Source organism: Aythya ferina, assembly GCF_964211825.1.
Source record: "Aythya ferina genome assembly, contig: HAP1_SCAFFOLD_29, whole genome shotgun sequence".
Classification (NCBI taxonomy): Eukaryota; Metazoa; Chordata; class Aves; order Anseriformes; family Anatidae; genus Aythya; species Aythya ferina.
The window spans coordinates 3,254,774-3,266,834 of NW_028181463.1; the positions used below are offsets into that span (position 1 = coordinate 3,254,774).

Below are 12,061 nucleotides of genomic sequence, written 5' to 3' on the forward strand. Positions count from 1 at the left end.
CAGGAAAAGATACTTCAAAGATCCACAAGGGTATTGGTGGGCTTTGGCATAGCTGCCTTGGAGATGGAGGACATCAAACAGTTGTCTACCTTGCCCACTCTCTCACAGAACCCTTCTGCTGTGGAGGTGTTGATGGCCAATGAGCAGCAGGTGCCAATCGCTACCACAACAGTGCACCTGAGGCAGTATTGCACGGACAGAAACTCCCTGACTCCCCTGCATGAGCTGGTTCATTGACTGCAGAGCCAAGGAGTGAGAGCCAAGGCTCTCTCACCTTTTAATGGTCCCATATAGACAGTGCAAAATTCTAATGGTAAATGGAAGATAATGGTGGACTTCTGTGGCTTGAATGAAGTCCCACCACCACTGAGTGCTGCTGTGCTGTGCATGCTAGAACTTCATTCAGTATGAACTGGAGTCAAAGGCAGCCAAGCGCTATGCCACTATTAATATTGCTAATGCGTTTTTCTCCATGCCTTTGGCAGCAGTGTGAAGGCCACACTTTGCTTTCACAAGGAGGGTCGTCCTGTCCACCTAGAATCTGGTGCCCCAGGGCTGGAAACAGACCTAATATTTTCAATGGGCAGATCCAGACTGCCCTGGAACAGGTGGAGGCATCTGAACATCTCCAAAGCATTGATGTCGACATTACATGGGGCAACACAGATCAAGAGGTGTTTGAGAAAGGGAAGAAAATAGTTCTAATCCTTCTGAAAACTTGTATTGCCCTAAACCACAGTAAGGTCAAGGGACCTGAACAGGAGAACCTAGTCCAGGTTGGCCAGGTTCAGGGGGACATCTGGCTGGGGGAAAGTTGGGAATCAGTCAGTGGCTGATGAGCAATTGCATTGCGCATCACTTGCTTTATACATTTCATCATCGTAGTAATAAATTGCATTATATTGTATTGTTATTGTTACTGTTATTCTTATATCTTCATTTTCTGTCCTTTTACACTGTCTATATTTCAACAAATAAGCTTTTGAATGGTAGGTGTAAGCTAACAACTCTGTGATGTTTAGGTGCCCAACAGGTTAAAACATGATTGACAAACAAATTTTAATAGCACAAAGAACACTTCTAAAATGTGTCTCTCCCGTGTTCAGAGAGGAGCAGTCAGTGATGACATCAGTCTGCCTCAATCAGCACACCCCAGCAGAGACCCTGCTGCCTTCGGGAGCTGTCAGACTTGAGGCCTTGGGGACACCTCGAGGGAGCCCTAGGGCACAGAGCAAGCGATGCCATGGTCGGGTGCTGTGCTGCTGAGCTGGGCCGGGCTCCTGGGCCCAAGGGCAGCTCCTGACAAGCGCTGCAGACAGACAGCTGTGCCCAGGAGCAGCTCCTCTGCACAGCACAGCAGGACTGGGGGCTCTGACCGCAGCTGGCATGCGGAGAGGAGAGAAGGAGAGAGGGCTTGGAGGCACTGAGGAGCGCAACAACAGAGGGCAGCGTGTGGGAGGAAACATCTGCAGGCTCTTGACACCGTGAGGCTCTGGCAGCAGGGCACTGCAGGTGGGGTTGCCAGAGGGGTCTTCTACAGCTGGCACATCCAATGGCTGATAGCATCTATCAGGATGGGTCTCTCTGTTTCTCCAGTGAGGAGTGGAAGATGTTTTAGAGAATGGCATTTATACGGGGTCATTTCCAGAAGAAGATTGAGGCTTGGTTTATCTGAAGAACAAGGCTTTTTTTTGGTTCTGTGCTTTCCAATTCCTGCATTGTAGAGGAGGGAAGTTTGAGGGAAATGTATTCTCAGGATTATACAAGAGACTGAGACTCCCAGAGCATTGCACAGAGAGATCAGAATGGAAACAATGAGATTCTGACAGGTTCTCCTGTAAAGAGAGAAGATCGCCTGGGGTGTGTGCTAAGACAGGGAATAAGTTTTCCTCATTTAAGTCTGTTCTAACTTTGATCTGCATTCTCATCTTCAACAGGCAGCTGTGTTTAAAATCAGCAAATGCCCAACAGCAGCTCTGTGAGCGAATTCCTCCTGCTGGCATTCGCAGACACGCGTGAGCTGCAGCTCCTGCACTTCGCGCTCTTCCTGGGCATCTACCTGGCTGCCCTCCTGGGCAACAGCCTCATCCTCAGCGCCGTAGCCTGCAACCACCGGCTCCACACCCCCATGTACTTCTTCCTGCTCAACCTCGCCCTCCTCGACATGGGCTGCATCTCCACCACTCTGCCCAAAGCCATGGCCAATGCCCTCTGGGACACCAGGGCCATCTCCTATCAAGGCTGTGCTGCACAGGTCTTCTTTTTAGTCTTCTTCATTGGAGCAGAATATTCCCTTCTCACTGTCATGGCCTACGATCGCTACGTTGCCATCTGCAAGCCCCTGCACTACGGGAGCCTCCTGGGCAGCAGAGCTTGTGCCCAGATGGCAGGTGCTGCCTGGGGCAGTGGCTTTCTCAATGCTGTCCTGCACACGGCCAACACATTTTCCCTTCCCCTCTGCCAAGGCAATGCTGTAGACCAGTTCTTCTGTGAAATCCCCCAGATCCTCAAGCTCTCCTGCTCAGATGTCTACCTTAGGGGAGCTGGAGTAGTTATATTTAGTATTTCTGTGTTATTTGGTTGTTCTATTTTCATTGTTATTTCCTATATTCACATCCTCAGGGCAGTGCTGAGGATGCCCTCTGAGCAGGGCCGGCACAAAGCATTCTCCACGTGCCTTCCACACCTGGCTGTTGTCTCCCTGATGGTCAGCACTGGCATGTTTTCCTATCTGAAGCCTGCATCCATCTCCTTCCCAACCCTGGACCTGGTGATAGCAGTTCTCTACTCAGTTGTACCTCCAGCAGTGAACCCTCTCATCTACAGCATAAAGAACAAGGAACTAAGGAATTCAGTGAGGACAGTGCTAGAATACACAATTCTTCAATATATTCACAGATAATATTATGCATAAAATCAAAATTCCCATATTTCCTCAAAAAAAGGAAGACTTATTTTCTTAATATATGTCTGTATTATTATATTCAGAAGATATTTTTTCTTATATAACTAATATATTTCTTATCCTCCTAGTTGTTAATAATTTAGTTGTTACTCATTTACAGGAAACATGGCAGTTTCCTGTATGGATACACCCAATAAGGAAGTCATACGTTTATTTCACTCAGGTCCCTTCTCTTCCCATCTCCTGTGCAGTTAGTCTCAGCAGCCCCACCATTCAGGAGGGACTCAGGGCCAAGAGCCCAGCTGACACATGCAGGAGAAGCCCTGGTGGCCCTCGGGGCTGCCCCTCACTGCCTGCTGGGCTCTGCCTCTCTGCTGCCTTTGGGTCGGGGCTGCTACTTCCCTGGAGCCATGGCCATGGCCAGCAGCAGGATGTGGCCCTTTCAGTGTTTCTTTCTTTTTGGTTCCTCATTTCTTTCTTGTGCCCTTGTATCTGTGTTAGTCTTGAGGTCTCATATGCCTCATTGACAGTCCTGTTGTTTCTACAGTGGCATCCCTGTGGCTGCAGGCAGCAGCAGGCACTGTGCAGCCCTGGGTCACAGCTGCCTCCCTGCTAGCACCACAGTAACAAATGGGGCTGTTCAGGGCAAACCCAGAAGTCTGGACACCTTTTCCAAATGTGCTATCAGGAACATAGCCAAGGGGTTGCTCCCTGCTGTTTTGTTTTCTGGGGGTTCATCATGAAGTGAGGGACATAGGCTGAATATCCCAGGGTGGTCCCTGAGGAACCAAGGGCAGCACTAAAAGCTTCCATTATGGCAGAACTTGCCTAAGGAGATGATAAATGATTTTTAACTCATCTGCATGGAAGTGCACCCCCTGCAGTGGGATAGATGGCAGATTCCAGCCTGTAGAGGAATCTGGAGCTGCCAGGAGATGTCAGGGGATCTGCAGGGACAATGCTCAGTGGGCAGTAATTAGAACCTCATAAAATGTATGAGTATCTAAAGAAGGGTCTGGTAAAGGAAAAGGGGAATCTGATGAGTCCATGGGCTAAAGGGGGGCTCTGCAATGCCACAAGAGGTGGTGAAGAGCCAGCAGGCAAAGGCCCATAAGACTGCAGAGTAATTGAGGATAGGCATTTTGAAGTGCTGTGGGCGAGGTCTGGTGCAGCACTCGCCTGCCCTTTGTGCCCTCAGAGACACCCCATGGCCCTGCCCAGCACTGCCCTGTGCTGCTGAGCCATCAGGGCAGATGGAAAGGGGCTCAGCAGCAGAGATCCCCATGGAGATGGGTCTGCTGCCCACCCTGAGCAGCACGGGCAGGGCGAAGATGCGTGGGGTCCTGGGTCACCACAGCCCCTGGCTCTCACAGCAGCACCGCCAGCTTGGGGCCCTGAGGGAGCACAGGGAGGGAAGAAGCAACAGCCAGCCAGGCCAGCATGGACACATTGACCTGGGCCCTCTCTGGGAGCAGGGATGGCCCTGGGGAAGAGCAGGGCAGCATTGCTGGGCCTGCACTGATGGGGAAAGGGGAAAGGGAAAGCTCTTTGTGCAGGCCCCTGCTCAGGGCAGGCTGCTCTGTGGCTGGGCCAGGCCTCTTGTGCTGGCCTGGGGAGCGGGGCTGGCCCTGTGGGGCACAGGCACTGTGTGCTGGGGATCTCCCAGGCAGGAGATCAGGGCTCCTGCAGCTTCACAGACCTCCATTTCCTGGCACCATAGCCAGACTCCTCCTTGCTCACCCCAAGCAGACACTACACATGTATGAGCTGCCTGCTTCCTCCTCCTCTAGAGGGAGAAGGGGAAAACAAAACAAAACAAAACAAAACAAAACAAAACCATAAAAACTCAGAGAGATAGACACATAAGTAAGGGAAAGGAAAAGAAAAATGAAAGAAAAAGATATTCCAACCCCAAATATGAGGAATATTTAGTAACTCCTCAATTCCCACAAGCAGACCACTGTACTGCCAGTCTCTGAGAAACCGTTACCTTAACTTGGAAAGTTGACCCCAATATTTACAGCTGAGCACCATGTTATGTCTGAGGTGGACTGACCAGAGCTCAAGTGCTCAGTCTGGTGTGAGCAGGCAGAGGAGAGCTCAGCAGCCCCAGGGCACACAGCAGCCCCAGCAAAGGAGCCTGGCGAGTGATTCCTTGCAGCCCTGCAGGGATGGTGACTCCACCACTTCCCCAGGCAGCCCATTTTAATGCCTAACAACCCTTTTGGAAGAGAAGTTCTTCCTTATATCCAAACTAAACCTCCCCAGCACAACTTTAGCCCATTCCCCCTCGTCTGGTCACTGGGCATGTGGGAGAAGAGACCAACCCCCACCTCACTACAGCCTCCTTTGAGGTAGCTGTAGAGAGCAAAAAGGTCACCCCTGAGCCTCCTTTTCTCCAGGCTGAACAAGCCCAACTCCCTCAGCCTTTTCTCATAGGACTTGTTCTCCAGACCCCTCACCAGCTTCGTCACCCTTCTCTGGACTTGCTCGAGCACCCTGATGTCCTTCTTGTAGAGATGTCTTTTGGTGTCTTTCCTGTATCGAGGGGCCCAAAACTGAACACAGTACTTGAGGTGCGGCCTCACCAGAGCTGAGTACAGGAGGACAATCACCTCCCTAGCCCTGCTGGCCACACTGCTTCTGATACAAGCCAGGATGCCAGTGGCCTTCTTGGCCACCTGGGCACACTGCTGGATCATATTCAGCTGACCATCAACCAATACTCCCAGGTCCTCCTCTGCCTGGCAGCTTTCCAACCACTTATCTCCCAGCCTATAGCACTGCTTGTATATCACAAGTTCCTCACCTATTTTTACAGGCACATACTCTAGCACTAGATTATCTTATCCGTCTCCTCCATCCTGGGTTACAATTCTGTACGGCCTTACAGATAAGGTGTTAGTGACTAAGGTAGCATCAGACATAAAAGGTTTCTAGTCTTCCATCTAATTAAACATAGCAACGTATTTCAAATTTGGTTTTATTATTCTAATAGGGAGAGAACCAAATGTCCTTCTGAACTGATATCACCAGGGCCTGCAGGGATGTCAGGAAGGGCCCAGGGCCTGCCTCTGCTCTGTGGTGCACAGGGAGATGGTAAAGACACAAATCGTGGGGCAAAGCCGGAGCTCCTTGTCCTTCCGAGCAGGAAAACATTGTCCTCCAGATCAGGGCTCTTCCCCAGCAAGGTGGCCATGAACCCTGCCTGCCCTCCTCCTGCCATGCTGCATGTGCAGGCTGCAGCAGAGGGGACCACCAGCCAGGCCCTGCATGGGGCTCTGCCACCCGCCCGGCCCCGGCCCTCTCCAGCGCCCTCCTTGCTGCTCTCTGATGCACACCAGCACCTCCCTGTGCAGCCGGCCAGCACATCTGCTGAGGGCCAGGGTGACTGCTGCAGGGGCAGGGAGCTCAGCATGGCCTTTGCAGCCCCCTGCCCCGGGCCTGCCTCTGCCCTTGGGCTCGGACCCAGCCTTGGCTCTGTTGGCAGGAGTGCTCTTGGCATGCGCTTCCTGGCCTCCCCTGGCCTGCGCACAGCTGCTGCCCACTCCAGCTGCTGCCACAAACGTGTCCTCACAAGCAGCACCACCCCTTGGGCTGCTTCTGCTGGCCTCCCCCACCACACTGCCTTGACTCCTTGTCTATCCTGCACCGAAACGCATCCCTTGGCTGTCAGTGCCCTCTCCCCTGCCATGGTGGGATGTGTTTCCAGTGGGCCATCGACTATACACGGTAATGAACACTATGAGAAGGACTAGAGGGATCCTCCTTCCAGCCAGGGGGAGGCAGGGAGGAAAGGGACAATCAGGTTTACTGGACTGGGTATATTTAATGGCCTGACACATCAGATTCACAAATGTATCAGGCTCTACTAGGCACCGGTGCACAGTGTACCCTAATGCCATCAAGCTAGAAAGAGGTAGAACCCACCTGTATTGCTGGAGTGACAGGGGGATCCCAACAGTTAACTGTACTGGAGGCTGAAGTGAGTCTAACAGGGAAGGAATGGCAAAAGCACCCCATTGGGACTGGCCCAGAGGCTATGTGCATCCTCAGCATAGACTGCTTCAGGAGAAGGTACTTCAAAGTTCCAAGACGGCACCACTGGTGGGGCTTTGGCAGAGCTGCCTTGTGAAAAGAGCTGCCCAGTCAATAGCAACTCTATTGACTGGGCAGGCCTTTTCACATTACTCAATTTAGTTTTCCGTGGCTGGAAGGGGACAATTTCCCCAAAGAGGCCAAGCTCATGGGTACAGCTACAGCCACTTGGAGAAATATTTTCTTTAGTTTTCATTCTGAGTTTTCCACAGCAGAACCAAGAGAGACCGTGGATGTCGAGTTTTCTAGTAAGATTCAGGTTGTACTTCTCAGGTTCCAGTGGTCATTTTGAATTTATTTTATTTCAAATTTTTTTTATATTATATTTTATTTTCTATTATTTATTGATTTGATTTGATTTGATTTGATTTTAATTTTATTTATTTTATTTTATCTGAAGGCACCCCTGACCTATCTTAGAAAGGGTTTCATGTGCTGGGCTGGGCTGCATTTACAGGGACAAAGACCACTGCTGGCAGTGGAGGTGTCAGACCTCCAGACTCTGCTTTTCCTCCCTATGGAGGTCTCCAAAGAAGTCACGCTGGATCAATAGCAAGAGAAGAATGATGTTCAAAATTGAAATGCAGCAAAAATCAACCTTTAAAACTAGAAAAGGTTTCTTACTAGGTGCTTTTTGAAAACTTCTTCCTTAACTACAGTATGCAAGTTCTGCAATTAGGTGCAAAAGCTGTGAAGACTTGAAGAAAACTATGGAGGAGATGTTAGGAGTTTCTGCATTTTAATGAGTTCCATGGTGTATTTTGGTGCTCAGTCTATGAAGCTCAGGTACTGAGAGGAGAATGATGCAACCGCTTTAGCAAGTAAAGTCAGGAGGAAAAGCTGAAGTGACTTGGAGTATTAATGGGCCCCACTGAGGGCTGTTCCTAACAAAGCCTCCCCAGGGCCTTGTTAGGGCAGATAATTGGAGGCCATGGTTACAGACAGGCAAAGCACAGTGCTGAGAAAAGTCTTGGTTGGTTTTAGTGAAGCAGAAGAGCCAAGGCCTGACCCCTGGAACTGTGAGGGGAGATCCTGCACCCCTATGTCCATCTCAGGGCTCTTCCTGGGACCTGTGGGATGTGGTGGGCAGTGTGATGCCATGAGAACAACACTGGTGTCACACCTCCGTGGTGCTGCACAGGGTTGCAAGGAGTCGATGAGGCCTCATCACAATGAATATAACAATAATATATTTCCTCCTAAGCTCTAGCCAAGAGGACAGAAATTTCAGGGCTGTTGGACCTGCCATTTCTACCAGCACCCTCTGCCTTCCCCTCTACAGGCTTTCCTATCATGTGCCACAGTCTGAACTATTTCCTTGCAGTCTGCAGACACCCATCTCTGTTCACCACGTTGCTTTCATCCCTTGCTTTCACCCATGTCTAGTCAGACCTCACCAGATGTTCCTTGAAAGACAAAGCCATGGTCTGATCAGAGGGTGACCTCTGGCACCACAGCACAACCCTTTGAGGGACATTTCTTCCTCCTTGTGGCCAATGTTTAACTTCCAAGGTGCACTGTGTAGAAGTTTTTTCTTCTGCTCTTTCCTACTGCCAAAGAAAGCTCCATGAGGGTGGAAAGCACTCCTCAAGTAGGCATCCCAACCCAGCAGGCTCCTTGCGGCCTCTCAGCCAAGCAGACCCAAGTCACCTCAGCAGCACCTTCCAAGCCAGGGGCCTGCTGCTGGCCTTGCAGCTTCTTGTGGAGACACAGCCAAGCCTTGTGCCTGCTGCTGTGCAGTCATGGACTCAAGCAGAAGGGACAGGACAACCCATCTGGGGGCCTTCTTTCTGCCTGGGTCCTCCTAGGTGTGTAGGCAGAGGGGATCCCCCAGTCAGCATGCCAAGCAGATGCCTTCTGCTGGCCTAGCAGGGCCACTGCCAGATGTCAGCCCAAAAGTGCAGCTCCCAGGGAGAAGTCAAGGGTGACCTGCCACCTACAGACGGAAGTGACCTCCCAGTCCCTTTCCGTGACACGTTCCTGCTGCTGCCCTATCAAGTGCAGAGACAGAAGTGACCTCACTGTCACTGCCACAGTCACAATCCTCCTGCTGGGGCAGGAGATGCTGAGGCAGAGCTCACCTCTCTCTAGTCCCTTAGGGACTAGATTTTAATTTTCTGTGTTAGAGATTAAGCAAACTTTTAGTTGGAGTGTTTTGTGTTCTGCTTGTGGTGTCAGGTCTCTGGTTAGGGTATGGGCAAGCATTATGGTTTAGGGTGGTTTTTTTTAGGTATGGCAAGAAGTCTGGGGTTAAATAGAGCATTTTAATGTTAGTGTTAAGGGCAGAGATTAGGGTGAGCAAGAGAGTAAAGGTAAGGGAATGGAGCTCTGTGCTGAGTTTTTCTTCAGGTGCTACCTTGAGTTCTGCATTACAATAGTGGATTCCTGTCAAGGTGGTTGACTAATGTCTTGGTTGAGGGATTAATGTTACTCTTGAAAATAGTGTAAGGGCCATACAAGACTGTTTGAAGTCAGTGTTACAGCAGCATCAACATTACCTCTTACCTCTTACCCTCTTCCATCTACAAAGGTAAGCTTTCGAGCTCTTCTTCACTTCTTCCCTCACCCCAATCTGACATCTCTCCTGGCCAGGCTACTCCTGACCTCCCCATAACAGTCATCTAACTGGGATCAGCTTTCTGATGGCTTTCATTATATCAGAGTACCTGTCTCAGAGTACCTGACTATTCTTTGGGAGAAAAAGTTTGTCATGATATATAATCTAATTTTTTGTAATATCTAATCTAAATCTCCCCTTGTGGCCATTTTCTTGAGTCCTATCATTAGTTATCTGAGAGAAGAGGTTGACCCCTGCCTCATCACAACCTCAACAGCATGTGTTCTCACCTCGGCAATTCCAAAGGGACATAAGTGACTGGAATGTGCTGGGACTTGGTCTGTGCTTACTGAGCCTCAGTGAGTGCCACTGACTGAGCAGGTGCAGATGGTTACCAGAATGTTCTACCAGCTGGGGACAGGCTGGACAACAGTCAGTAATGAGCAATTGCAGTGTGTTTAACTTGCTTTGTACATAACAATAACAATAACAGCAACTCTTATTATTTCTCTTCCCTTTCAGTCCTTTAAACTGCCCTTATCTCAACACATAAGCATTCTGGGGGGGGAGAGGGCTGATGTGAGCCAACTGCTGTGTGGTGCTGAGCTGCCCACCAGGTTAAAGCACAACATGTTTGACAACCACAGTCCAACAGCACAAATCACCCTTGTAAAAGTCATCTCCCCTGTGTTCAGAGAAGTGCAGATGGTGACAAATTCAGTCTGATTCAAACAGCACACCCCAATAGAGACCCTGCTGCCTTGGGGAGCTGTCAGCCCTGAGGGCTTGGGGACACCTCGAGGGAGCCCAAGGGCACAGAGCAAGCGATGCCATGGTCGGGTGCTGTGCTGCTGAGCTGGGCCGGGCTCCTGGGCACAAGCGGAGCTCCTGGCAAGCGCTGCAGAGAGACAGCTGTGCCCAGGAGCAGCTCCTCTGCACAGTGCAGCAGGGCTTTGACCGCAGCTGGCTCGGGGAGAGGAGAGAAGGAGAGAGGGCTTGAAGTCACTGAGGAGTGCAACAACAGAGGGCAGCGTGTGGCAGGACACATCTGCAGGCTCTTGACACCGTGAGGCTCTGGCAGCAGGGCACTGCAGGTGGGGTTGCCAGAGGGGTCTTCTGCAGCTGGCACATCTGATGGCTGATAGCATCTGCCTGGGTCATTGTCTCTATTTCTACAGAAAGGAGTAGAAAACGCTTTAGAGAATGGGAAATATGACTGGATATTTCAGGAGGAAGACCAAGGCAGGGGCTACCTGAAAGGCAAGACTTTTTTTGTAGCCTGTGCTTGCAGATTCCTGCAGTGGAGGGGAGGCAGGTTTCATGGTAATGGATTGTCAGTATTGTAGTGGAGACTGACACTCCAAGAGAATTGCAGTGAGAGATCAGTTTGTCAGCAATTAAGTTTATAAAGTTCCTACGCACACCTCAGAACAGAAACTGCACCAACATCATTTTGTGGTCCTCTCAGGTTTTATCCTAGCTGATCTTTACGAGCTGCAAGCCCCCTGATGCCCAGTGCTGGGAGACATCCCTGTTTTTGGGAGGTCTCTGCCAGCTTGAGGTGAGCACAGATCATTTGCAATGAGCAGGAGCTGCCTCGTCTGCAGGCAGAGCTGCAGCACAGGAGGGTCTGCTGAGTGTCCGTCTGTCCCTTCCTGGCCTTGCCTCCCCTGGCAGCAGCACGCTGGCATTCCTCCTGGCTTCTCCAGCTGGCCGTGCTGCTGCTGGTCTTGTTCCCAGGCTGGCTGGGGATGGGGGTTTCACATGCCCATGGCATGAGTCCTCAGTGTGCCTGGGGGAAAAGGAGTAGGGGGACAGGATGAGGCATCTGGAGATGGACACTTTGAGCCTGGATTCCTCTGCTCTCAGCAGGGTCTTTGCTCTTTTCAATCAAACATTTGAGTACAACTTTCCTGCAACACTTACAGGGCATCTGAGACCGTACTTGATGGACAGACTGGCTGTCCTCCCTAAAGAACACTGTGCACTAAAGTGACAGTCCCTTTTTCTCTGATAATGATCTGCAAGGATTCCCTTTGAGTCCAGTAGAAATAGCCAGGATCGGTGGCTTGGAAACATTCCTCAGGAGTGGTGGGACAGCTGAAACAAAAAACTCAAAAAACAAAAATTTAAAATAAAATTTAAAAAAGCCTCCACAATTCTACCTTGCAGTTTGGTGAACTGGGAGCAACACTGGGGAAAACCTCTTTGAGATCAGGAGGGAAGAGAAACTGACATTTCCCCATGTTCCTCTTCACCTCTTGCTGTAGGACAGGACTGGCTCCTGCATAGCCCACAGTAGAGCCCCCTGTTCCAAGAGACAGCCTCAGGCAGAATGAATCAGGATGTATGAAAGGGATCTGCCAAATGTCTGCCAGAAAGTGCACAATATAGGTGATGATTTTAAATGAGAAATTGAATTAATTTCCCTCTGATACATTTCTTGTACTTTATTACTCTCATCCTCTTCTTTGTTCAGGACCACATCTCAAAAAACGCAG

At 50.4% G+C, this 12,061-nt stretch overlaps 1 protein-coding gene across 1 annotated transcript; it reads left to right on the plus strand.

Annotated features, from left to right (window-relative positions):
* Positions 1-1,960: 1,960 nt before the first annotated feature.
* Positions 1,961-2,902, plus strand: LOC311427872 (olfactory receptor 14C36-like; the record flags this gene model as incomplete). Its single annotated transcript, XM_084539462.1, has 1 exon — positions 1,961-2,902. One exon carries the CDS (start codon positions 1,961-1,963, stop codon positions 2,900-2,902), a length of 942 nt encoding a protein of 313 aa, XP_084395588.1.
* Positions 2,903-12,061: the final 9,159 nt, after the last annotated feature.